Source organism: Oncorhynchus clarkii, chromosome 2 (assembly GCF_045791955.1).
Source record: "Oncorhynchus clarkii lewisi isolate Uvic-CL-2024 chromosome 2, UVic_Ocla_1.0, whole genome shotgun sequence".
Taxonomy (NCBI): domain Eukaryota; kingdom Metazoa; phylum Chordata; class Actinopteri; order Salmoniformes; family Salmonidae; genus Oncorhynchus; species Oncorhynchus clarkii.
In genome coordinates, this window is record NC_092148.1 from 87947843 (window position 1) to 87975022 (window position 27180).

Here is a 27180-nt window from a genome sequence, read left to right on the forward strand (position 1 = left end):
TGCTTAGAAATTCTAGGGACAATTAGGAGGCCTGCTCTCTGGCACCTCCCATCACTCTTTTTGATTCCTGAATCAGCTCTGATTGCTGCTGTCAAGGGCTCAAAAAAATATAGTAAAAAGGAGAGGTGTGAGAGGACTACCCTGCTGGGTTCCCCTCGAACAATAAAATAGATCATACCAGTTTGTGAGGACTGCTGCTCATGGATTGGGGTAAAAATAACTTAACCCACTTGAGAGAACATTCCTTTGGCCCTTGATTTTTCAAGGGTGTATGTGGAAAAAGCCCCACTCCACCCTATCGAATACCTTCTCCGCATCTAGGTAATGTATCGTCCATTTCACTCAGCTGCATGAGGTGAAGCAAATGTCTTAAGATTCTGTGGCGGTAATACTTTTTATAATTTTTTATTTTATTTTTTACAAATCCCACCTGATCTGTGTAATATGAGGTACCACCTTCTCCAGCCTCATCGCTAGTACTTTGGAGAGCACCTTACAATCAACTTATAATACTCAACCTGGAAACCGTCTAATCCTGGTGACTTTCCAGACTTCATTGAGGTGATGGATGTTCTTATCTCAGATTCTAGTATAGGGAGCATCCGAATCCTGTATTTGATCTGGGGGCGACACCCCCCGGAAGCGCTATCTTTGGGGGGGTGTATTACATTTAGCTAGGTCTAAGTTACATTCAGACTTATAAAGCGTTGAGTAAAAGTCACACCACATTGTTCATATCTTTTGTACTTTTGTACTCACTTCCATTTTTGAAAACCGGTATCTTTTTGTTTCATTTGTCTAGCCAATTTTACTTTTTTCACCATTTTCGAAAGTTTGTCCTCAGCCGAAACATAGCATATTTAAAGCTTTTTTGTTGTTGTTGTTAGATCTCATGTAATTGAAACTTCAGATCAGACTTGTTTCAACAGTGACTCAGTATTTTTTTCCTTTATTTCTCTTTTTTTCCCCAGCTCTTTAATTTGAGTTGTTCAACTCTTTCTCTACCTTCTTTCTACTGGTTTTCTATTATTTTGCTTCTAACATAAGCTTTAGAGGCCTCGCACACCATATTCAATGTATCAGTGTAATGTTTGAAAAGTGGAGAAAAAAAAATAACTTGGTCTTCATCGAGGGGTAAAGATGAACTGTTTGGTCTTGGAATAAGGATGTGTTCAGCCTCCATCTAATGCTTTTCTTAGCCTTATCAGCCTCCACTGCTATAAATAATTCCGTTGCGTGGTCAGTCAATCTATCACGTCTTTAGTCATACTCTTGTAAATTAGGAAGTTTCCTTTCCTGGAATAAGATGAATGGTTATGTGAATAAAATGAATGTGAATAAAGTGACCAAAATAGCGTTGTAGCTATACAGTCTAAAATGTCTAAAATGGCTAAGTACTGTAGCTATTAGTTTGCCGAATTGTGATTTCACCGTTTCTTTGCGATAGTGTCTCACACACAGACTATCCCGTATAGAACTCACTGGCCTATATAGCTATGCCCTCATTTCTGGTCCTCTTGAGTTTTGCTTCAGGAATTCCAGCGCCTTGCGATAGTCATCGAAGCTCTCGTCTTTCACCCTTCCGTGTAAAGCGTTAGCACAGCTAAGTAGGTGGGTCCTACTAGGTACATCCAACTCATGAAGCCTCTTCCTGGTTGCGAAAAAAAAAAAAAACTTTTATCCGCCAGCTCCGTGGTCCTATTGGGAAAGAAGGATAGCGTGCAGAACTTCCAAGTCACCCCTCTCTTCTCCTGATACATTCCCTTCGCAGCGATGATACACTATGCAGAAATCGCAAAAAAAAAAAAAGCTTCAGTTTCCTGGTTACAAAAATGAATAGTAAGCTTTTAATTTCAGTTTGTGACAAAGCAAGCAAGTAGTGTAGACTATCATTGTACCATCTAAACTGCTTTGAAAGGGCTTTTGCATAACCAAAAATATTGTATTTGACGCTCGCGTGTATAACAGAAAGTAAAAGACTGCAAAGACTGGAACTTAAGAACAGGAAGCATAAAAATAGAGCAGATCTGCTGCTTAGTAGACTTGCTTTCAATGAGAATGACGGCTCTAACACATTTCTATGTGCATTTGGTCAGATCACCCAAAAAGTTACATATTGCAGCTTTTAAGTGTAACTATTAGAAATCTGAGATTATTATTATTATTATCTCCAGCTCAGGCCTCCAGCTATGCATTTGGTTTGCTAAGTGGCTAGATGTCAAGATCATCATCTTTGTTACAGCAGAGACATTCAACCCCTTCCTGGATTAAGATCCCTTTGGCCTACATTATAATTCATGTTTTAAAATAGTGCCCCTTGTGTGCACTTTCTGTAATACGGGGTGGCAGGTAGCGTAGTGGTTAGAGTGTCGGACCAGTAACCAAAAAGTTTGCTAGATTGAAACCCATAGCTGGCAAGGTAAAAATCTGGCATTCTGCCCCCTGAGCAAGGCAGTTAACCCACTGTTCCCCGTTAGGCAGTCATTGTCAATAAGAATTTGTTCTTAACTGACTTGCCTAGTTAAATGAAGGTTAAATAAATAAAAAATTGTACAGTACAGAAACGGTATGATAATCTGCATAACGCCCAATCCCTGCCATTGAAAGTAACCCAGCCCTCCAGGTGAACGTGAGAACACAACGACAGCTCCTCTGCTATCTATGGTCTATGAAAAAAAAACTTCATTTTTTTATGGCCAGATTTCTCAATCCTGAGGAATTCAAAGCCATAATCTACCAACCAGGGTTTTTTTTATGTGGCTTGTTGAACCTTCTTTGGTGATGGGATTTTGTCTGGGGAGTGGACTATCTGGAAGTGCCAGTGCCTCAGAGCTGGGCGGGGCATTGTTGTAAGGCTAGGCCTAATCTCAGTTGCAGTCTGGAATTTTCTCAGGTATCTTGTTCCCGCCTCCGAGCTATAATAATATAGTCTTCTGCACTGTTCTAAGCAAGCGCCACCTAAAAGTGAACTACTCTCTCCATTCTGTTATTCAATGTACATCATGATTAGGCTTTCAGTATAAACGTCTAGATGGGCTACATGGATGGATACCTGGGCATCTGTGTACTTAATGGTCAGACCAGTGTCTGCTAGATACTGCTGAATATAGAGCACATTGTGTGTCTTGGTGTGAGAGGATGACTAGTTCAAAGCAGAGGAGCTCTCTCGCTCCTCGGCATAGAGTAGTGTCAGCTGTGATGGCCCATTGACATGTTAATTTAATGGTAATTTATTCTAATAGATAATCTGGGTTGATCACAAGCAGCCCTTTTGCCTCTGCTGACTTTTATGTGAGGTTTATTCTGAATTGGAGGATGGAGGCTCACTCTTTCCTTCTCTTCCTCTGCCCCCCCCCCACCCTCGCGCCCCTCGCGCTCTCTGTTCTCCTCTAGTCAATTCAAAGGGTTTTTATTGGCAATGGAAAACATGTTTTACATTGCCAAAGCAAGTGAAATAGATAATAAACAAATGTGAAATAAAATATATATATATATATATATATATATATATATATATATATATATATATAAAAAAAAAAGAGAGAAATTGACAGTAAACATTACACTTCCAAAGGGAATAGGCATTTCAAATGTCATATGGCTATTTATGGTCCTCTTGACCCCCCCCCCCCCCCCCCCCCCCCCCCCCCGCTGCCCCTCTCTCTACTCTTCTACTCTCTCCCCTCTTGCTCTCGCCCCCTCTTCACAATCTCTTTCACCATCGTAGCCTGGGGGCCTGGACCCAGTAGTCCTACCCCCCTGTTGGGTGAACTGGGGAGTTTCATCAAGAGGCTTTGGTGACGCCCGTGCTGTGTTTTATCCCCCTCTCCCTCCATCAGGATTTTGTTTGAATAATCCTGGTTCTGTATCTATATTGAGCAGTCAGATTTTAAGTGCTGTGTTTATTTTAGGTCATGTTGACTCCAGGGTATCTTTGTGAGATATCAGAAGGTAGAGATGGGTCTGTTTTATTTATTTAGCCTCATCAGAGTGAGTGGCTGTGCTGAACAACGGAAAGAGGGAGGGAGGGAGGGGGGGGGGGGTACTCAGCTGCCTTTTGGAGAGAGGACATCAAATGGCTCGACGCATATAAAGAGTATCGCATCTCTCTACACAGCGCGACCTGGGTAGGAGAGCGGCGCTTCCACACTACAGTAACGGCCACACACACACACACACACACACACACACACACACACACACACACACACACACACACACACACACACATCCTGTGAGGGAAGAGGGCTGCACTCTGCAGTAGCAGCATAAAACAACATTATGTAGGTCAGAGACGCTGCAGTGCTCCACTTCTGTGTGTGTTTGTGCGCTTGCTCTCTACCAAGCTCTGTGCTCCCAGCTCAGAGAAACTGACAGGATGGAACGCCACTGGCGGTCTACTGGGGCGGAAGGATGAGAATTTTCTCCCACCATCCCCTCTCTCTGTCTCTCGTTCTCTCTCGGGCCCCCTTTCTCTCGTTCTCTCTCGCCCGTTCTCTGCCATTGTGTGTACTGTACTTGCCTTTTTAAATGTGTATTCGCAGCACTTCACACTGATGTAATGGAGTGCTGTTCTCTGTTAAAGTGTGGGTGGACGGTACAGTGGCCCTCTACCCCTGATCAGTGATCCTGACCGACAGCTAGCCCCTTGGTCTCCTGCTCTCTGCCCTTTCTGTGACGGGACAGTCGTCATGTGTATCAACTGTAGCCTTCACCCTCGGCCCTGTCACTTTATCTAGCCCATCTGCCAGCTAGGAGCCACTGCCTGTCCTTTGCCTATGTTCAACCGTGGTGCTGAAAATAACGTGGCACGTGTTCTGAACGTGTGGCGCGGTGCGCGCCGTGCTCTGGACGTGTGGCGCGGTGCGCGCCGTGTTCTATTTACCTTCCATTTCCTGTCTTGGAACAGCGTTGCTGTGCGAGTTACGTTACTGGTCTCTCATTGAGTTCTGTTTTTCTCTCCTCTCCTCCCCGCCCCCCTTCTCTCCTCTAGGATGCTGTTTTGTAACGTTTTATACCAGAAAAGCTGCCCTGGAGGCCCAGAATGCATTGCACAACATAAAGACCTTAACTGGGGTGAGTAAGCAGGAAGTGTGTGTGTGTGTGTGTTAGGGGTAACCACAAACGAGCAAGATTTCTGGCTCTCACAGACCTGTAACTTCTTCTTTAAGAGGCTCCTCTGTCCTCCACTCGTTACCTGTATTAATGGCACCTGTTTGAACTTGTTATCAGTATAAAAGACACCTGGCCACAACCTCAAATAGTCACACTCCAAACTCCACTATGGCCAAGACCAAAGAGCTGACAAAATTGTAGACCTGCACCAGGCTGGGAAGACTGAATCTGCAATAGGTAAGCAGCTTGGTTTGAAGAAATCAACTGTGGAGCAATTATTAGGAAATGGAAGACATACAAGACCACTGATAATCTCCCTCGATCTGGGGCTCCAAGCAAGATCTCACCCCGTGGGGTCAAAATGATCACAAGAACGGTGAGCAAAAATCCCAGAACCACACGGGGGGACCTAGTGAATGACCTGCAGAGAGCTGGGACCAAAGTAACAAAGCCTACCATCAGTAACACATTACGCCGCCAGGGACTCAAATCCTGCAGTGCCAGACGTGTCCCCCTGCTTAAGCCAGTACATGTCCAGGCCCGTCTGGAGTTTGCTAGAGAGCATTTGGATGATCCAGAAGAAGATTGGGAGAATGTCATATGGTCAGATGAAACCAAAATATAACTTTTTGGTAAAAACTCAACTCGTCGTGTTTGGAGGACAAAGAATGCTGAGTTGCATCCAAAGAACACCATACCTACTGTGAAGCATGGGGGTGGAAACATCATACTGTTTTTCTGCAAAGGGACGAGGACGACTGATCCGTGTAAAGGAAAAAATGAATGGGGCCGTGTATCATGAGATTTTGAGTGAAAACCTCCCATCAGCAAGGGCATTGAAGATGAAACGTGGCTGGGTCTTTCAGCATGACAATGATCCCAAACACACCGCCCGGGCAACGAAGGAGTGGCTTCGTAAGAAGCATTTCAAGGTCCTGGAGTGGCCTAGCCAGTCTCCAGATCTCAGCCCCATAGAAAATCTTTGGAGGGAGTTGAAAGTCTGTGTTTCCCAGCAACAGCCCCAAAACATCACTGCTCTAGAGGAGATCTGCATGGAGGAATGGGCCAAAATAGCAGCAACAGTGTGTGAAAACCTTGTGAAGACTTACAGAAAACGTTTGACCTCGGTCATTGCCAACAAAGGGTATATAACAAAGTATTGAGAAACTTTTGTTAATGACCAAATACTTATTTTCCACCATAATTTGCAATTAAAGTCATTAAAAATCGTACAATGTGATTTTCTGGATTTTATTTCGTAGTCTGTCATAGCTGAAGTGTACCTATGATGAAAATTACAGGCCTCTCTAATCTTTTTAAGTGGGAGAACTTGCACAATTGGTGGCTGACTAAATACTTTTTGTGTGTATTAATTTAAAAAATAAATTGTGGAATAGAAAAAAAAAAAAAATATATATATATATATATATATATATATATATATATATATATATATATATATATATATATATATATATATATATATATATATATATATATATATATATATATTTTTTTTTTTTTTCCATTCCATGAGTTGTCAATGTATTCATTGACACGAGTGCTCCAAACAAAACACAATCTTGAGTAAGGACACGCGCCTGATCACACAGGGAAGTGGGCCTAGGCTACCCGGCCTGCACACAAATGTTGACCAATAAATGTGCCCATTCAGGTTTATGATACGTTTTCTGGCTTGTCTTAAGTTCTTGATGCACCCATCCCTTTAGCGGGATAATTTTCATCAACACCCGCTGAATTGCAGCGCTTCAAATTAAATTACTAAAAATATTAAATTTTCATGAAATCACAATTCAATATAGCAAAACACAGCTTAGTTTTGTTGTTAATCCACCTGGCGTGTCAGATTTCAATACAGCTTTTTGGCGAAAGCACAACAAGCGTTTATGTAAGAACATCTCTCTCAGTAGACAAAATATTACAAACAGCTAAGTAGATTGGTCACGAAATCAGAAAAGCAATAGATTAAATCACTTACCTTTGATCTTCGGATGTTTGCACTCACGAGTCTCCCAGTTACACAAATGTTCCTTTTGTTCCATAATTATTATTTTTATATCCAAAATACCTCTTTGTTTGGCGCGTTATGTTCAGAAATCCACAGGCTCGAGCGGTCACGACAACGCAGACAAATTCCAAATAGTATCCCTAATGTCCACAGAAACATGTCAAACGTTTTTTATATTCAATCCTCAGGTTGTTTTTTAAATATATAATCGATAATATATCAACCGGGACTGTCTCTTTTTCAATAGGAGAAGGAGAGACAATGGCTGTCCCACTCTGTTGCGCAAGCAAAACTGCTGCTGGTACCCCGTCATCCTTTGATGCGGTGTGGTCTTTCTCGCATAGTTTCAGGCTTTTATTTTGAAAAATATGTCTAAAGGCTGACACCTTGAGGAAGCCATAGAAAAAGGAGTCTGGTTGATATCCCTTTAAATGGAGGCAAGGCATCCAATGGAACAGAGAGCTTTCAGGAAAAACATCACTTCCTGGTTTGATTTTCCTCAGGTTTTCACCTGCAATATCAGTTCTATTATACTCACAGACAATATTTTGACAGTTTAGAAACTTTAGAGTTTTCTATCCTAATCTGACAATTATATGCATATTCTAGTTTCTGGGCCTGAGAAATGGGTACGTTTTCTTTTTTGCCAAAAACGAAAATCCTGCCCCCTACCCTCTAAGTTAACTCGCCTTCACTGTGCAGGTTCTCCAAAGTAATATTTTTCTTCGCCTCCAACATCAAGTAAACAAAGTCTGTTTTCACATCCATTGAGAATGATAATAGTTCCTTAAGGCTTAAGACAACATCTGCTGAAATGGCAGAGTGCGAAATTCCCAAATATTTTTGGGAAATATTTAACTTCCATACATTCACAAGGGTAATACACCAACTTAAAGCGTAACCTCTTGTTCATCTAGCCATCGCTCAGCCAGCCAGTCATGCTGCTCCTTGCCTCAGCCAGCCAGTCATGCTGCTCCTTGCCTCAGCCAGCCAGTCATGCTGCTCCTTGCCTCAGCCAGCCAGTCATGCTGCTCCTTGCCTCAGCCAGCCAGTCATGCTGCTCCTTGCCTCAGCCAGCCAGTCATGCTGCTCCTTGCCTCAGCCAGCCAGTCATGCTGCTCCTTGCCTCAGCCAACCAGTCATGCTGCTCCTTACCTCAGCCAGCCAGTCATGCTGCTCCTGGCATTGACTGGAGTCCCATGGCGCGTCAGTGGAAAAGCTTGCGTCCCTGTCGGTCGCTAGACCTGGGTTCAAATACTATTTAAAACAATTTCAAATAGTTGAGCTGTTCTTGAGCTTGTTGCAATGGAACCAACCTGCAAAACCTGTCCTGGCCACCCATTTTGGCCCGCCGGGCAGGCTAATGGAAATGCTCAGTTATTTGAAAGATTTCAAATAGTATTTGAATGCAGGTAGGCCTGCCTGTCGCACTGACTCTGTGCCTTCCTCTTCTTGGTGAGTGACGCCGGTCCTCATACTGAGAGGGCCATCTGCCGATTTATCTTAGTTCCCTTTCCTCTCGCATGACTGCCTTTTTTGTTTTTATCATGAGTTCTCAAGCGAGGGAGTAAAATTGTCATCAATACACAGCAAACACATTTTTAAACTTAAAGCCCGGACATCTTTCTCATGGTTCACTTCTCTAGAAAAATAACACATTTCATACAGCCAGCCTAGCCTCCCTTGTGTGTTTTGCTTTGATATTGAAAGTTTTGCTCGATATCCAATCCATTTCCCATGACAACTAATAAACTTAACTTTGAAACCTTGCAACCTCACTCATATTTCTATTCCCCTTAGTTAAAATTTACTCACTATGCTATATATATTCCTTCAATTCCCTTTCCTGCCGTCTCTGGGCCAACATAGCAGGTGTAGATTGCTAATCCAAGAGGCTAACTCTTCAGATCCACTTCTCCCACAGCGTATTGGAGGATCTAATGGAACTGCCAGGGGAAATAAGTTGCAGGTGGAAATATGTAATTTGGAGACTGATTGGATTTTCTTGTTGTCTTCTTGTTGGAAGCTTGAGCTATGGCGCTCATTTTTTGGAGAGTGTTACCAATGCTAGTGGAAATGGGTGGTGTTTTAGTTAGCGTTCCATTCACTTTAAATGCCAGTAAACATTTTTTAGAAGCAGACCAGAGGAGACCAACACTTGTGAAGTGAAATGAATCCTGAACGGATGTTCACATTCCCTAGATAGCCCCGGTCAAAAAGAAATTGGATCTGAGGATTTGAGCCCCACCTCTAGCCAGTGGACATATCCACTTCCATAGCTGACTGGAGTGTTGGAGATGATGGGGTTGGAGAGCGAACAATGGAGACATGGTGGAAGAAAAGAACGGGGGAAAATAAACCGGCAAGAGGGCAACATGGGTTGTTTCTAAATTCCCAGTCTCACCTTCCCTTCATCTGTACTGTTTGGGAAAGACTTGACAAACCCTGTGAAAACAATATGACGGAATCAAGCTCATCGTTAGGCTGGCTTTCACCTGACCAGATCAGTTCCGGTGAAGAGGGAGGCTGGGAGAGGACAGGTTTTTAAACAACTGAGAGCCAAGGAGGAATCGTCAGCCAAGCAGCACCTGGTCTGTTCGTCGTTGGGAACTAACGCTTGTTGGCGCTGTTGTGATTGTGGTGACAGGTGTGTTGATGGCGTGATGATGGCGTGATAAACATGTTTCTTCCGTGTTCTCTTCCCAGATGCATCATCCCATCCAGATGAAACCCGCCGACAGCGAGAAAACAAACGGTGAGTGACATCACCGCAGATACGCCGTGGCACTGGCTGAAGTGTGTAAGCAAAACACGACTTCTGACCGGTTAAATAGAGTGGGCCCTGTGTCTCAAATAGGACCCTATTCCTTATGTGCACTGCACTACTTATGACCAGGGCCCATAGGGAATAAATAGGTGATAGGTTTCTATTTGGGGGGGGGGCAACCTGAGAACAGAACACAGCGAATGTCTTCTACCATGAAATCCCAGAGTGGAAATTACAAGGGGGTGACCTAAAAAAAAAAAATTAAATAAAGGGGCTTAAATATATATCTTTTTTTAATACAAATAAAATATGTATTTGTGTGTTGTACAATGACCGGTGTCTATGTTCAGTGTCTGTGCAGAGATGAACAGAGTGCGTTTTTCAGTTTAGTTCAATGATTATATCAACGATTGTTTTACATCTCCATTTCAGCGGTGGAAGACAGGAAACTCTTTATCGGAATGGTGACGAAGAAATACGGCGAGAATGAGGTTCGGCTGATGTTCTCTGCTTTCGGCCAGATAGAGGAATGCCGAATTCTCCGTGGACCCGATGGTCTGAGCAGAGGTGGGTTGTGGGTAACTCCGGGGTGTCACTCTCCACGCTTCCTTTTTTATACCAAGTGGTCCTGTGTTCAGTGAACGAGTTGGTAAGAGTGTGGGGATATTAACACCCAGAGGTCTTGGGTTCAATTCCCGGGCAAAGGAAACATCAATGCACGTAGTCAAAATATATGCATGTCAAATGTACTGCAATGTACATTGGGTACAAATCTGATTGGTTAGGTATAATGGTAGTGGCTTCCTCTTTAAATGCCCCCCCCCCCGCAGAGTGAGGGGGCCGCACCACCGCCTATAACAATAGTCCCGGCCGTCGCCATGGCAACCCCTAGCTGCTGGTGTTCTGGGCTGGGCTCAGCTGGCAGGCAGGACACACACACACAGAGAGTACTGCACCGCCCCCACTATGCTCCACAAAGGATGGGATTACTCCTGTCTGTCTGTGCCGCAGAAGACGCCATAAAAGCCAATGAGTTGAAAGCAGAGCAGAACATGCAGAGCTCAAACTGTCACTGCACCCTGTGGCTAGATGGTAGCCATGTTGAGTGTCTGTCATTGTAGCATGTGATGTTGCCATGCCATTATTATTATTATTTTTTTATATATTTTTTTTAATACAATTAATTTACGTCATCCCTATCCGCTATCACATTCACTCTCTCACCACATCCACGTCGCCCCATCCTCAGCTTCTCTTAATTGTGATATAATACGTCTGTTACTGTTACGTTACTGTGCTCATGTGATTGTTGTTGTGACTGTCGTCGTCGTCTCTTCCATGTACTAACCAGTGAGAGCGGTCCCTTCTGTCGGTGTGCTTGGAGTGCCGTTCATTCTGCTATGGTGTAACTGTAATATGTAATGTTTCATAACGACGTGTCCAAATACTTTTTTTTTTGTGTGTGTGTGTGTGTGTGTCTGGTTTTGTTTCTTCTTTGTCCCTCCCTCCCCCTCTTGTTCCCTCTCCCTTCCCCCTTACAGGCTGTGCGTTTATCACATTTTCTACCAGGGCTCAGGCTGCGAATGCAATCAAATCCCTGCATCATTCTCAGACAATGGAGGTACTGTACCCCTCAGCACATATTTACCTTAAAAAAATCTGTTTTAGAGGAAGCCTAATGAATCCATAATGTCCCACAAAATATTATTGATAATGTGACTGGTCATGTTGCAAAGCACCATGCAATCTCTTAGATAAGTATTTACCAAGGTTTTACATGGTAGAACATTAGCCCTCCCCTCTATCGAATAGGGCGTTTTAACTGAAATATAGGCTACCTTATTAAGAGTATTTGTCCCACTAAATCTGTTCAAAATAGGGGCCGGTATTCCTGTTGAGTCAGTTCAGTGCTTAGGAACTGGAGCAGAAGTATTGTGACGGTCAACATGTCAGCTGCTCCCTAGTGAAGCGTCCAACCGATCCCTAATTAGGAACAACTCATTAAATCTAGCTCATCTCTGGGCCTCAGAGATTAGAACTAGGCTCTTCTAATGGTGGCAGCCTTAGGGTTGCTGTGAAATTCTGGAACCCTTTTTAAAATTCCCATGTTTTCTAGAAATCACGGTTGAAGGGGTTTCCCTTTTGATTCTGAATATCCTCTGACTGGGATTTTTGGGGACTTTGGGAACGTTTCCAGGAATTTTACAACCCTGGTTGTCCCTTTACTGTCTGTTACCCCCTGGTGCTATTGGAGCTGCTACTAGTGTAGAAAGTCATATTCCCGATCAAGCCTGGTCCCCTCATCTGGCACTCTAACACAGATACCTTCCGCATGTCTACGTCTGGTCTCTCCAGTGATACGTCAATATCTGGCTTGTAATGTCTGTCCGTTACAGAGGAACGCAGTGCTGTCTTATGTATGCCTTTTTGTTGTGACAAAATGTTTTATCTAGTTATGTCTTGACTTGGAAGTACACGTGTGTGAGAAGTCGACTCTCCTCCGCCTCAGTCCCTCTCGTTTAGACCAATAGTCATTTTGAGCCATATCCTTCAGTGTTACAAAGTATAATTGTCTGTCTGTGAACACGATCCCTTCCTGGGTCTGTGTCTGTCTGTGAACACGATCCCTTCCTGGGTCTGTGTCTGTCTGTGAACACGATCCCTTCCTGGGTCTGTGTCTGTCTGTGAACACGATCCCTTCCTGGGTCTGTGTCTGTCTGTGAACACGATCCCTTCCTGGGTCTGTGTCTGTCTGTGAACACGATCCCTTCCTGGGTCTGTCTGTGGAATGTTGCCTGGCTTTGTCATGCATGGCAGTGTTCCATCTCTGTTTTACTATTTGAATGCAACATTTTGGCAACTTATTTAAATAACTATATTTCAGATTACCACAGGATGTAGTCCATCCCCTAAAATGGATTCCTGACAAATGGCCTTGCAGATTTTTACTCTGTTATAGTGATGGTGTTTCTGGATGTGGATTTCACTGGGTGACATCTACCCCCCCCCCCCCCCCACCACCACAGGGCTGCACTTCTCCTATGGTGTGTAAGTTTGCGGACACTCAGAGGGACAAGGAACAGCGGCGCCTGCAGCAGCAGATGGCCCAACAGATGCAGCAGCTCAACAGCGCCTCCACCTGGGGAAATCTGGCAGGGTTGGGAGGCCTCACGCCACAGTACTTAGCCGTAAGTACACCTTAACTTCTTGTGACTCTCAAACCCGGATCCGGGAGCGTAATCATAGCCTCAAATGAATTAGCATAACGCAGCGGACACAAATCTTCCTATTCATGAAAATCACAAATGAAATATATTGAGACACAGCTTAGCCTTTTGTTAATCGCACTGTCGTCTCAGATTTTCAAAATATGCTTTACAGCCAACGCTAGACAAGCATTTGTGTAAGTTTATTATGGCATAATGCTATGCTAGGCTCTGCTGGCAGCAGGCAACATTTTCACGAAAATAAGCAATCAAATGAAATAATTTACCTTTGAAGAACTTCGCATGTTTTCACTCGGGAGACTCCCAGTTAAATAGCAAATGTTCCTTTTTTCCATAAAGATTATTTTTGTAGGCGAAACAGCTCCCGTTTGTTCGTCATGTTTGGCTGAGAAATCGACCGGAAAATGCGGTCACTACAATGCCAAACGTTTTTTCCAAATTAGCTCCATAATATCGGCAAACATGGCAAACGTTGTTTAGAATCAATCCTCAAGGTTTTTTCACATATCTATTCGATAATATATCCGTCGGGACAATTGGTTTCTCATAAGAAGCGATTGGAAAAATGGCTACCTCAGTACTTTAAGCAAGATTTTCTGCGGGAGCCATCATGTGACCACTTGCTAAATGTGGTCCCTTACGGCTATTCTTCAACATAAATGCGTAAAAAGACGTCACAATGCTGTAGACACCTTGGGGAATACGTAGAAAGTGTAAGCTCATTCGTAGCCCATATAAGGAGTCATTGGCATGAAGCGGTTAAAAAAAATGCGGCACTTCCTGATTGGATTTTTATCTGGGTTTCGCCTGTAACATCAGTTCTGTTGCACTCACAGACAATATCTTTGCAGTTTTGGAAACGTCAGTGTTTTCTATCCAAAGCTGTCAATTATATGCATAGTCTTGTCGTGACAAAATATCCCGTTTTAAAACGGGAACGTTTTTTTATCCAAAAATTAAAATACTGCCCCCTAGTCGTAAAAAGTTAAGGGGTCAATTCAGAAAGTAAACCAAATTCCAATTCCACATTTTCCTAATTGAAAAAAGCATTGAGGAGAATTGGAATTTCAGTGTACTTCCTGAATTGAAATGGAATTGATCCCGATCCCAACACTGCTTAATACTCCGTAGTACACTATATTAACAGCCAGTGGAAGTGGAGGGCACCAAATTCAAAACAACAAAAATGTCATAATTAAAATTCCTCAAGCATACAAGTATTGTACACCCTTTTAAAGATAAAATTCTCGTTAATCCATCCACAGTGTCTAATTTCAAAAAGGATTTACAGCGAAAGCACCACAAACGATTGTTTGGTCACCACCAAGCCACAGAAAAACAGCCATTTTTTCCAGCCAAAGAGAGGAGTCACAAAAAGCAGAAATAGATAAAATTAATCACTAGCCTTTGATCTTCATCAGATGACGCATAGGACTTCATGTTACAAAATACATGTATTTTTTGTTTAAGTTCTTATTTGTATTTTAAGAAATCTGAGTTTACATTGGCGCGTTATGTTCAGTAGTTCTAAAACATGCGGTGATATTGCAGAGAGCCACATCAATTTACAAAAATACTCATCATTAACATTGATAAAGCTACGACTATTATACATGGAACTGTGTCAGATAAAAAAAACTTTACGGAGAAAGCAAACCATGCAATAATCTGAGTACAGCATTCAGACAACAAAGCAGCCAAAAAGATACCCGCCATATTGGGTAGTCAACATTACTCAGAAATAGCATTTTAAATATTCACTTACCTTTTGATCTTCATCAGAATGCACTCCCAGGAATTCCAGTTCCACCATAAATGTTTTGATTTGTTCGATGATGTCCATCCGTTATGTCCAAATATCTTATTTTGTTAGGGCGTTTGGTAAACAAATCCAAAGCGCGTTCAGGTCGCGCCGAACATTGGACGAAAAGTTCAAAACGTTCACGTAGGTTGGCATGTTTCTAAGTATGGAATCGATCTTTAGGATGTTTTTAACATACAACTTAATGTTCCAACCGGACAATTCCTTTGTCTGTACAAATGAAGTGGAACGTAGCTACCTTTCACGTGAGCGCGCCAGACCGAGGCTGTGGCACTCTGCCAGACCACTCACTCAAAGAGCCCTTATGAGCCCCTCCTTTAGTCAAATCCTCAAAACAGGTTCTAAATACTGTTGACATCTAGTGGAATCCTTGGGAAGTGACATAACTAATATCACCCTGTATCTTCAATGAGTTGAAAAACTACAAGCCTCAGATTTCCCACTTCCTGGTTGGATTTTTCTCAGGTTTTTGCCTGCCATATAGGAGTTCTGTTATACACAGACATCATTCAAATAGTTTTAGAAACTTCAGAGTTTTCTATCCAATACTAATAATAATATGCAAATATTAGCATCTGGGACAGTCGGAGGCAGTTCACTCTGGGCACGCTATTCATCCAAAAGTGAAAATGCTGCCCCCTATCCCAAAAAGGTTAACCTGGGAGGCCTCACACCACAATACTTGACAATAACTGTAAACCATCAACATACTTTTTAATAAATATACACACATTTCATCATTGTTGGAAAGCATGGCATTGATGTAATGGACTCCTTCTCATTTTGTTTTTCCTCGGGTTCTTGTCATCTCTCCTAGCCTTATTTCTTAAACCGTATTTGAGGAGAAGATCCGAGGGCCCTCTCGGACCTTCTCCTCCAGTGAGTTTTTTTGAGGAGAGAGGACGCAAGGAATCACAAAGCCTGAACTAATTGAGAAAGTGCACAAGTCTCTCCTTTGCTCTATTGTTCTAGAACTTTCTTTCGCTTTGTTTTACAGTTGCTCCAACAGGCGACGGCTACCAGTAACCAGAGTACTTTTGGCAACCAGAGTACTTTTGGCAACCAGAGTTTTGGTAACCAGAGTAGTTTTGGTGGCATGCAGAGACTAGGAGGTGAGTCGCTCACTGTCCCTGTTCATGTCCCCCCATAACTTCAACCCACTTGAAGAAACAGACGACTGTATGTAAAATAACCTTCTGACTCAGCACTTCACTCCCACATAGTTTCACAAACACTGACATCACATTACCCTTGAATGAGATCATCGTTGGGAAGATTAATCAGAGTAGCTATTGTAGGAGACATAAGTATGCTGGGGGACAAACTTAAAGGGTTGAATATCAAAAACCTTTGGAGTGCCTCAAGGCAGTGTGCTAGGGTCACTTGTTTTCCTGTTATATGTCAATAATATGAAGTCTGCTTGTTGTTGCCATGTTCTTCTGGTCTCCCATAAGGACAGCTGATGCAGCTCCATTTCCCCCTCTTGGTTGTCATTGCAAATAGGAATCTGTTCTTAGTTATATTTATCAAGGTATAGCCGTTATCTCTCCTCCCATGATCCAGCCATGTTAGCTGATCATGACGATATTACTTTTTATAATGACGATGTTAATAATACACTTCCCCGCTCTGTCTCCTCTTCCAGGTGTGAACCAGCTGCAGCTGCAGAACCTGGCCACATTAGCAGCTGCCGCCTCTGCAGCCCAAAACTCAGGCGGCTCCACCAACACCCTGTCAGCCAACGGCGCTTTAGGTAATCTCTATAACTCAGGTAAATATGGTACACCACTTTCCTCTTTACGTCCGGGTTCAAACCCTTTCTCTCATGACTTGTCATTTTCAAAAGTCGCCAGACCCCCAAAAGATTACAGCTACAAGTCTCTTCGTCTTGCCTGGGTTCTGTCCTCCAGCGGATGGTCGGGGGGCTGTAACATAGTGATAAATAATTTGTACACGTCGATCCCAAACGGATATAGTATTTGACAAAAACAGAATCATTTCCAACCTTCATTACATTGGGATACGATCAGATATGCCTCTCTAGTTATGCTGGAGTACTTCAACTGATTTCCTCAAATAAAATAACTTTAAGCTGATTTCCTGGTGAATATATTACTCTTCTGTCCAACAACGGAAATGATAATAAAATAAAAATTGGCCGACCCAAATAAAATCACCAGGCTTGCCTATTGAGGAGCCCTGCTATACGCAGTAGTTTATTTGCTTTTTGTTGTCTTTAACTCACATAGTCGTAAATAAATTAATCAGTTGAGTTGATCGATTTAGTTTTTTGAGTCTCGGTTTACCTACTGGTGATCTCTCCCCAGCAGCAGGCCAGACGGCAGGTTCCAGCGCGGGTGCAGCCATGAACACCCTGGCCTCTCTGGGCCTGACCCAGGGCCTTGGCGGTGGTCTGACGGGCGCCTCCATGGGCCTCAACAACCTCAACGCCCTCACTGGGGGGGTCAGCGGTGAGTATGCCCTCAGTGAGTACCGCACAAAAAAAAAAAAAAAAAGACTTTACTACCTTTTCTTCAACCCTTTTGTTTCTATCTTTCAAATCATACCTTCATTCTGTTGATGTTCTTCAGGTATCTGGTTGGTTTCATGGACACAGATTGCCTGGTCCTGGCTTTGGAGAATCTCCATAAATTGTCCAGGACTAGGCTAGTGTTTGGGAACCTAGCCACTATAGTCCTCATTGAATCTGAAATGTTTGACTACATGTATGGTAGGCCCCGGACCATACCGGTATTGCACAATTATTTTTCCCCTTGGAAAACATGAAGCAGACCACTCTTTGGTCCTTTTTAAAAAAAACTTACTGTTCTATTAAATTGGAAAATAAATGCATGTGACTGGATGACAACATAATGATGTTTGTTTCCAACATTAGGGCTTTTTATCTAAAGAAGTGCAATCTGCTTCGTGTTTTGTTTCCTTGCCACGATAGTAAAGGTTATCACGATACTGGTATCGTTCCGGCCCTACTGTACGGTAGAGAGGACTGTAGGTGTCGAAGCCTCTCTGGCTGTTGTATTCACTTGCGTGGATGTAATCTATCTTTTTTTGAATTGTCAAATAAATTCTATGTTTCTGTCTACTGTGTTAGGTATGGCTGCTATGAACGGGGGCCTGGGGGCCTCGATGGCTAATGGCTCTGGAGCGAGTTCCATGGATGCCCTGACCCAGGCTTACTCGGGGATGCAGCAGTACACTGCGTCTGCCCTGCCTTCCCTCTACAGCCAGTCCCTGCTGCAGGGTGCAGCCGGCGGGAGCCAGAAGGAGGGTGGGTCTCAGGACACACACCAATTACCAATATTGTTTTGATCCTGTGTGTCAACTAGTCTCTTGTCAGCCCATATGGTTGATTGAGGTTATTGGATATGATTGGTCATTTAGCAGACATTGTTATCCAGAGCAATTTATAAGTATTGAGTACTTACATTTTCATACTGTCTTTTTGGTATTTTGTTCCGGTAGTATTGTCTTTCTTTCAAATACTTTGAGTAGTTGCTTGAGACTGCCACAATATTGTAAGTTAACCCCTAAACTTTAATCTTGGGTCAGTTTTGCCTTTCCCCCCAATAATGGTTACGGTTAGGATTGGGGGACGGGAAGCTGATCCTAGATCTGTACGGAGGGGAGATTTTACCAGGGAACCCTTGAGTGGCAGATGGGCAGGCTTTGCACTTTTAGGACTATTCCATTGTGCCAGGCGAGCTCAATCAAGCACAGATTGAGAATTGGAAAGATTTTAAATACAGTTTTGAACCCAGGTCGGTCTGATGGCCACGTTGGTGTTTCTTGATCTGTAAAAACTTTTCTTCCGTTGACCTTAGTCTACCTTTCTCACATCTCTCTCTTTCCATCTCTTCCCACAGGTCCTGAGGGGGCTAACCTGTTCATCTATCACCTGCCCCAGGAGTTTGGAGACCAGGATGTCCTTCAGATGTTCATGCCTTTCGGAAACGTTGTCTCTGCCAAAGTCTTCATTGACAAACAGACCAATCTGAGCAAGTGCTTCGGTACGTATGCTCGTCTTCTACCCCCTAAACATGAGCAAGGAGATGGCCATGGTAAAATAATTTGTTGCTCCAATTCTAAAATGCATAGATCAATGTTTTATGGCTTACCACAAACTTCTCTCTCGCCAACTTGCTTTTTGCATGGTTGGTTATATACGAAATAAAACTTTTTTTAATGGCTGTTTACTAGTATTCTCCATTCCTCAGGGTTCGTCAGCTACGTCAATCTAGTATTTATCTTTCCCTCATCCCTTCCTCAGGGTTCGTTAGCTATGTCAATCTAGTATTTCTTTCCCTCATCCATTCCTCAGGGTTCGTTAGCTACATCAATCTAGTATTTCTTTCCCTCATCCATTCCTCAGGGTTCGTTAGCTACGTCAATCTAGTATTTGTCTTTCCCTCATCCATTCCTCAGGGTTCGTCAGCTACGACAATCCAGTGTCGGCGCAGGCCGCCATCCAGGCCATGAACGGCTTCCAGATCGGCATGAAGAGGCTCAAGGTGCAGCTGAAGCGCTCCAAGAATGACAGCAAACCCTACTGATCGTACCCAGGGCAGGGGCCTTCCCCCTGGCTCTGTGTTAGCACTGCTAGGGTAAGTCTAAGTCTGCCCAACCAGCTAGCCAACCCACGACTATAGCCGAGGCCACCCGATCAACACAGCAGAGACTTATTTAACTGGGGTGTGGCTGAATGGTGCTGTTGGTGTCACACCGACTCTCACCGCTTGCGTCGCCGATTTATTATTCTCTTAAGTTACGATCTTATCTCTCTACGTGTTTAGTACACCATCCATTCCTTACAGTTTCATGTCATTTTTAAAAGTCGTATAAAGTTTTTTAATTTTTTTATTGATATATTTATAGCTATCAATGGAGCCAATGTTCAAGGGGGTCCTCTGTGTCGACTGCTATAAGAGGGAGCATCAGATTTAATTATTTCCATACCATTTCATTACCTCTACAAAGTTTTTTTTTTTTTTTTAAATACAGGTCGACTAAGGATCAGACACGCTTGTTACTGTCAAAGCTCTTGGTCTTCATTCTGTCGCATTGATCTGTATGTGTCATTCTGTCGCATTGATCTGTGTGTGAATCTCCCTTTTATGTTCTCTCTCTGCTTCCATCTTTTTCTCTCTCTCTCTTTCTCAATCTAATCCATGTCAAGCTGCTGGGGCTTCCTCTGCTCTCCTCTCTCTCAACTTCTTCCAATCATTCCATCCATCTGTCCAAGTCTTCCCTAAAGGGACTGACTGGTTGGAGATGGATCAGTGTATGTCTTAGTCTACCATACATCTAGTGATGTCATTTCCTGTGTCAAACCTGTGTATTGTTCTGTGTGTGGGGAAAGCTTGTTCCTGATTTGCAGTTATGTGTGGTGACTGGCAGTTGGTTGATTGTGCCTCATGGTTGAAAGGTTATTGTGCTGTGGCTCTGTCTAACTTCTCTTTCTCTCCTCTTCTCTCTCCTCTCTACATCTCTCTCTCCGTGTTTTTTCTTCCCTTTTTTTAGAACAAATCTTCATGCCTGTTTGCTCATCGTTAGCCTAGCATGTCCTCATGGTGTTGAAAACCGACTCCAAACTCCTCTTCCTCCCGGCTACTCCTCCTCATCCTCCCACCATTGTCTCTAAAGCTCGCCTGACCAATAGGCTACCTGGGCACACCCCGCTGACCTTTGACCTATGACATTTGACCTTAGCTCAACATGATTGGGTGTATCCAAAATGGCACCCTGCTCCCTATATGGTGCACTGTTTCTGCCCAGAGCCTTTTTGACCAGTGCAAGTTACTGCACTTTATAGGGAAGAGGCTGCCATTTTGGAAACATAGCTGTTTTTTTGCATGCAACTTCGTTTTTCTTTGTTCCTGTATAAAATGTGAGGGGAGGTCGGTCAAGCAAAATCAATGTGAAATCTTACCTGAGCTCATTTCATTTAAAAAAAAAAACCTTTGTTTTTGTACATTTTCTGCAAATGCGCAAAAAAAAAAACATGTTTTAAAAGCCTGTGGGATTGTTATTTTTGTTGTTTTGTAATTTGCTTGTTTCTGTTGCTTGTTTCTTTTTTTTTACCTCTTCTCTCTCAGTATAAAGTTCACTTGAAAGTTTGAATACAGGGACTAGCACAGCGATGTGCTACTTTGTGCCATTAGCAATATGTCTGCTTCTGAAACAACAAAATAATTGTGTCCAAAATGGCACCCCCGTCTCCTATGTAGTTCACAACTTTTTACCCGGGCCTTGAGCTCTAGTCAAAATTAGTGCACTATGTAGGGAACAGGGTACCATTTTAGACCGCACCCTAAGACCACTCGACTCGCAACACTTATAAAAACTAGTCTGAATATCAACCAGAATTGCCCCTCAGTGCTCTGTTAGGTTTGTCACATTTTCAATTGTCACCAAGGCTATTTAAACATTTAAAAAAAGACTCTTGGCTTTCATTTAATGATTATGTGTATTTGCCTATTTTTGTTTATAATTTTTTTTCAAACATATTTGACGGCACAACGGAGGTAGATTTGCTCTTGACTACTGGGGGAAATTACTACCTACTACGAGTCTGAACTTTTTTTAGAAATGATTCACAAATAGACAATCTGTGGTTTAAATGCACACTTAGATTACCTACCTATATTTTATACCATTGAATCTATAGAAGTTTAAAGCTAAGTAAAACAGAAACCCAGGTTAACTTTGGGGTTCTTTTTTGTAGATTATGTTGTAATGTCATCTAGGGTCTAAGTGTATATGTTTTTAAATGGGTTGGGGGTGGGGGGTCAACAACACAGCCTTTCAAAAAAAAAAAAAAACTCGTTACTAGTGGTGATGTAATTGATACTTACACGTGTTGTCAGAATTCCTTTCTGGGTTATTTGCTATTTTTAACCTCTGCAACTTTTTTTCAGTTAAGTAGATTGTCATTGTCTCATCTTGGGGAATATATATGACTAAATTTGTTTTTTCCTACATTAACAGAAAATAGTTTAAATTTAGTGTTAAATTCTCATGGTCTTGAGATTTTTTTTTGTTTGAATTTCTTGTTGATGATTTCATAAATGGATGTTTTTGCTTATGGATGCCTCATATTGCAAGATAATGTCTGTTACCACAGAAGACAGACGGGGTGTTTTTGTTTAAAGTGCCCATGTGTCAAACTCGCAGTTTATTTTTTTAATTTTTTTTATTTTGAACTTTCTTACAATATGCTTTCATGTGAGTGCCCAATTTCTCAACACACACTTTGTTCTGTGACAGTAAGAACACTGGGAGCCCCTGAACGGGAAATCACACAGGGGAATTTTTTATTAGATCTCACACACACACACACACACACACACACACAACGTATTTGTTAGTGATAAGATAGTTGAAATCCAACATTTAAAAAATAGAAAATTCCTTTAATCTTAACCGGTCACACAGAATCTGTGTTAACACTGTTGAACCCCCCCCCCCCCCCCCACACCAAAAGTGTTGGTTTACACAAGCATTCCATGTTTCGGCATAAAGTTTACTACTCAGAACAGAAGTGTCTTTATTGGGTTGATAATGGACCAGCCTACTTTCTGTTAGTTGTACTGCAGAGATGATGGGACAGCTCAAATCATTTACATCCAGCCCCCAAAGAAAAGTTCCCCCAAAAATATGCGTACCTGGTCCCATATTCACAAAGCGTCTAGGATCAGGTTCCACCTGTTCGTGTGATCTTATTCATTATATGATACAAGCTCTAAAGCTGATCCTAAATCGGCACACCTACTCTACGGCGCTTTATGAATGCGACCCAGAAGGAGCTAAACAAGGGTCGTCAACTCAGGGTCCTTCGTGTTTGAGATTCAGCTCTGTGTGGAAGATGCCAAGCACTGCCTACGGTGTCGTTTTCTCAACAGACTTGGGATTAACAAGCCACAAAATGCATTTTTCATTTTTTTTTTTTTTTTTACTTGCAAATCACCCAAGATGGCACCAGTTTGTTGTTGTTTTAGCTTGAAAGTTCTAGCAGCACTTGAGAAGTTTCAAAGTGTTTGCTGTTGAATGGTAGCGATTTGGTTTTGTCTGTTTATAAGCAGAAATATTGGAGGCAATGTAAACTTCTTTTTTTTTTTTTTTTTTGCAAATCTGTTTTGTTTTTTTGAAGCATGGGTTGGTGGCACTTCCCAAAACTACCAAGGTACCACTAATAAACATTATTTTATGTTGAATAAGATGGGGAATGTGCTTTTTGCAGTGAGTTTTTCTATCCCAATATACAACACTCAGTGCCATATATCTAGAAACTGCCTACACAGATGCTATTAGGCCATGGTTTAGGGACTAGAGATTACTGCAGTTAGGAATGCTCAGTTTGCTTTTCTTATAATATACATACCAGTGTGTCATTAAGGCTAAATCACCCGCTGATGTGTTTTTTCACTTTGTGATGTTATTGCTTCAACTGGTACGTGATTGTACTGAATTTTAACACATTGGCAAGTAATTTTGTGAATATTATCATACATTGAACAACCCAAACCTTTTTTTTGAAGACAAATCATCCTGTTAGTGAGTGGACAAAGTTGAGTGCTTTGCGGTACAGTCACAGACAATGTATTGCTATAATATGAATGCCTAGTTGTCGGGTAAAATGGTAAAGTTACTGTATATTGATTTTGATTTATTGATTATAGAATAGTAATCCTTTTCACGTTAACCAAAACCTGGGTAGTGTCGCATTATTAACATTGACTATATAACAGTTTGTTAAACAATTTGGTATGTAGGCTACAACAAACTGTTAACAAATGTTAGTAAATATTTTAATTGATTATAATGGGTAGTTATACAACTGTATTGTAAAGTGTTACCGTAAATGTTGAAATATAAGCACAATATAAATCACATGGGTCAGGGTATAGGAACTAGAAACTCTCACTTCGGGGGCTTCCGTCACAACCATTTTTTTTTAGGACTAATTCCAAATGTCAGCTTATTCCCTGCGTAGTGCACTACTTTTGACCAGGGCCCATTAATCTGGTCAAAAGTAGTGCACTATGTAGGGAATAGGGTGCCCCTTAGGACTTTTCTCAGTATCTCTATCACTGGTCACCGTTTTTTCTATTCTCATATTCTGAAGTGCTGTTTGACAAAGTGTGGTAGCTTTGCATCGCTTAGATATTGTCATGGTCAAAAATCTCTGTCCTTTTTTTTCTCTCTGTACCGTTTTTTTTTTTCCTTATCTGATGATTAAATAATTGATAGAACTTCATGTTCTTCTCCACATAAATTATTTGATAGATGTTTGTTGTCTTGAGAAAAGCCAAAGTTGCGGTCCATCTTCATGTTGATCTGTAAAACATTTACAGTAGTGATTTTGTTTTTAATTCAACTTTTGAAATTTGGGTGGGATTTGAAAAAAAAAAATGGAAAAAAAAAATGACAAACTGGCTCTTTCCAATTTCTACAATACTGGTTGTGCATATGTATTTTGTACCAGTGAAGCTTTTTTATATTGGAAATAATTAAAGAAAAAAATATATATTGGAAAAAAAAATGTCTGTCCTCTCTAAGGCCCTCGCCTTGAATGTGCTAGTCTTGAGTTTGGCTTCTTGGTGGTTGTCAGTGATAACATTTCTGATTTAAGTTTTTTTGTTTGTTTCTTAAATAAATAACCTTAATTTTGATTTAATTACCTTGCTTTCTACATGTTCCTCACTTTGTTATTGTTTCTATATTGGGGGGTGGGGTGGGTGGGGATCCTCTAAAATCGTGGTCAGTTTCATGTTAGTGCTGTGCTCTGTCCACATGGTTATTATAAATGACCATCTGGGCTTATTATAGACAACTTGTATGGATAGATAAATGTCTTAGTTTAATATTTGTTTAGTTTCTGGGCTTTTTCCTTTTACCTGTTGGTAGATATTTCAATTTACCATAGAAGCAGTGGTGTGTAGTTGGAAATCAGTCAATGTTTTATTTGGTAAATGTTTGTTCATGTGTGGTGTGTTTCTTTGCCTCTGTCTCCAAAATTAAACCATTTTTCCCTAATATTCAATGTGTCTGTGTGTTGTGTAGTCCCAGTGCCTGTCCAGTGATGTGACAACATTTACAAACTCCCCAGTGTCTGTCTTCCTAACTTGTTTCTATCCATTGTCCTTCTCTTTGCTTATTTATTTTGTTTCTAAGCATTTGCTGATTTTTTTTTTTATCATTTGAGTTTACTGCTATATTATTACTAATATACAGTAGCCTATGGACATAACATATTTGTGGGGCCGTGAGTGATTGTGTGTTCTGTTTTTGTTCAAAAAGAAGCCCTGCAGGTGAAGTACTCCCATCGTCTGAGGATGCCACCAAATATCTTGGTATTCAAGATGTTTACAAACTACTGAACTGCAAGAACCTCTGTTTTTTTTTATAAGTACTACTGAATAAAGGGCAATGAACAACGGATGTACCCTTTGCCCACACACTATTGGACAAGGCTATTGTGTTTAGGCCTTTGGACTATGCTCAGAAAGACCCAGAGGCAGGCATGTGTTGTGTACCCATGATGACCACATTACTATTTTAAAACAAGTTATTGTAGATCATGATGACTGCACTGAAGTGGCCATTTCACAGGGCCCCAAAATAATTTTTAAAAATGGGACCAAATGAGGTTAATGTCTAAAAGTACACATTTCTAAACTTTTATTTCATTCTGATTGTATTCGGTTACTAATAGGTTATATAGTATCATGAATGTAAATTAGCTGCTTTGTGGTGGGACTGGCTACTAAGTAACCATTTAAGAAGCGAAATAACAGTTTATATAATAAAATAACAATGAATGGTAAAATGCTGGTTTTGCCCAGTGCAATGTGTAGATGGCACTAGGCTACATGCTATGTTTGTTGGAATAGTTATTTCACAAACTGTAGGCTAATACACAGTCAATCTATAGCTACTCAATTTCCTGTGAGCTGCAGTAGGCCTACTGTAAGTGGTTAGATATGGTGATTGCTGTCACGGTGCAGCTCTAGTGGCTACTTCAAATAAAATAAAAACGTATTTCCATAATGTAGGCTAGGTAATTCATGAATTCCCTTTGGTCAGGACATTGAACTCCACACACTGTCAGTGAGAGAGCGTGTTCTGACATATTAGGTCTAACATCTTTAATTACAAATATTTCTTATATTTGCTCAGCAGTGGCTTCCTGCTGTAGTCTTTTTGCCTTTCATGAAAGTCCATTTGGATTTGTTTGTGAACTTTATGCCAAGTTTCTCAAATGAGATTCCCTTCAGCTTAACTGAAGACCTGGAAAAAGAGATGAATAAAGACAGTCAATATTACACCAGCATTATAAACCAGACACAATCAAGCTTATTATACTAAAAACCAGACACGATCAAGCTTATTATACTATAAACCAGACACGATCAAGCTTATTACACTATAAACCAGACACGATCAAGCTTATTACACTATAAACCAGACACGATCAAGCTTATTACACTATAAACCAGACACGATCAAGCTTATTACACTGTAAACCAGACACGATCAAGCTTATTACACTATAAACCAGACACGATCAAGCTTATTACACTAAACCAGACATGATCAAGCTTATTACACTATAAACCAGACACAATCAAGCTTATTACACTATAAACCAGACACGATCAAGCTTATTACACTATAAACCAGACGTGATCAAGCTTATTACACTATAAACCAGACACGATCAAGCTTATTACACTATAAACCAGACACGATCAAGCTTATTAAACTGTAAACCAGACACGATCAAGCTTATTACACTATAAACCAGACACGATCAAGCTTATTACACTGTTTGATTTACCTTCTTCTCGGCTTCGTTGCTCTGGTTCCAAAATTAGAATGTCCATCGGCCTGTCCGCTTGCTGTGGAACTGCTTGAAAAGATTGTCCCCGGTTCCCACGTCTTCAACTCTCAAACGCCACAGATGTATCCACATCCACAGAAATTTTTGTCATTTTTAGATACAATTCTACTAACAGCATACATAGTTCATGATTCAATCTGTATGTGCAAAAAAGTATGGAAATGTATGCTTTAAAATGGTTGGGCCTGGGGTGTGGACTGTGGAGGAAGAAGTTGGGACAGCGTATGGGGTCGCTGGGTGCCGGAGCTATGTCGCTGTTGTCGTTAGATTAGAAAACTGTATTATGCTCCAATAAAGAAA

The 27180-nt window shown here is 41.6% G+C and overlaps 1 protein-coding gene across 19 annotated transcripts in view; it reads left to right on the forward strand.

The window, feature by feature from the left end:
• The window catches only part of LOC139375762 (CUGBP Elav-like family member 2), a 53411-nt gene extending 28396 nt beyond the window's left edge, over positions 1-25015 (forward strand). For 3 of the 19 annotated variants that reach the window (XM_071117588.1, XM_071117667.1, XM_071117712.1), the window contains exons 3-14: positions 4994-5076; positions 9851-9899; positions 10344-10478; positions 11453-11532; positions 12938-13099; positions 15958-16072; positions 16606-16731; positions 17288-17446; positions 18073-18249; positions 18845-18988; positions 19404-19582; positions 20499-21470. In XM_071117588.1, the coding sequence (XP_070973689.1) occupies positions 4994-5076; positions 9851-9899; positions 10344-10478; positions 11453-11532; positions 12938-13099; positions 15958-16072; positions 16606-16731; positions 17288-17446; positions 18073-18249; positions 18845-18988; positions 19404-19531 (1358 nt within the window). In that variant the 3' untranslated portion in view covers positions 19532-19582; positions 20499-21470. Of the gene's footprint in view, positions 1-4993; positions 5077-9850; positions 9900-10343; positions 10479-11452; positions 11533-12937; positions 13100-15957; positions 16073-16605; positions 16732-17287; positions 17447-18072; positions 18250-18844; positions 18989-19403; positions 19583-20498 lie in introns of all 19 variants that reach the window. The other 16 variants (XM_071117629.1, XM_071117704.1, XM_071117744.1 and 13 more) reach the window with 10 other exon arrangements.
• The last annotated feature ends 2165 nt before the right edge of the window (positions 25016-27180 follow it).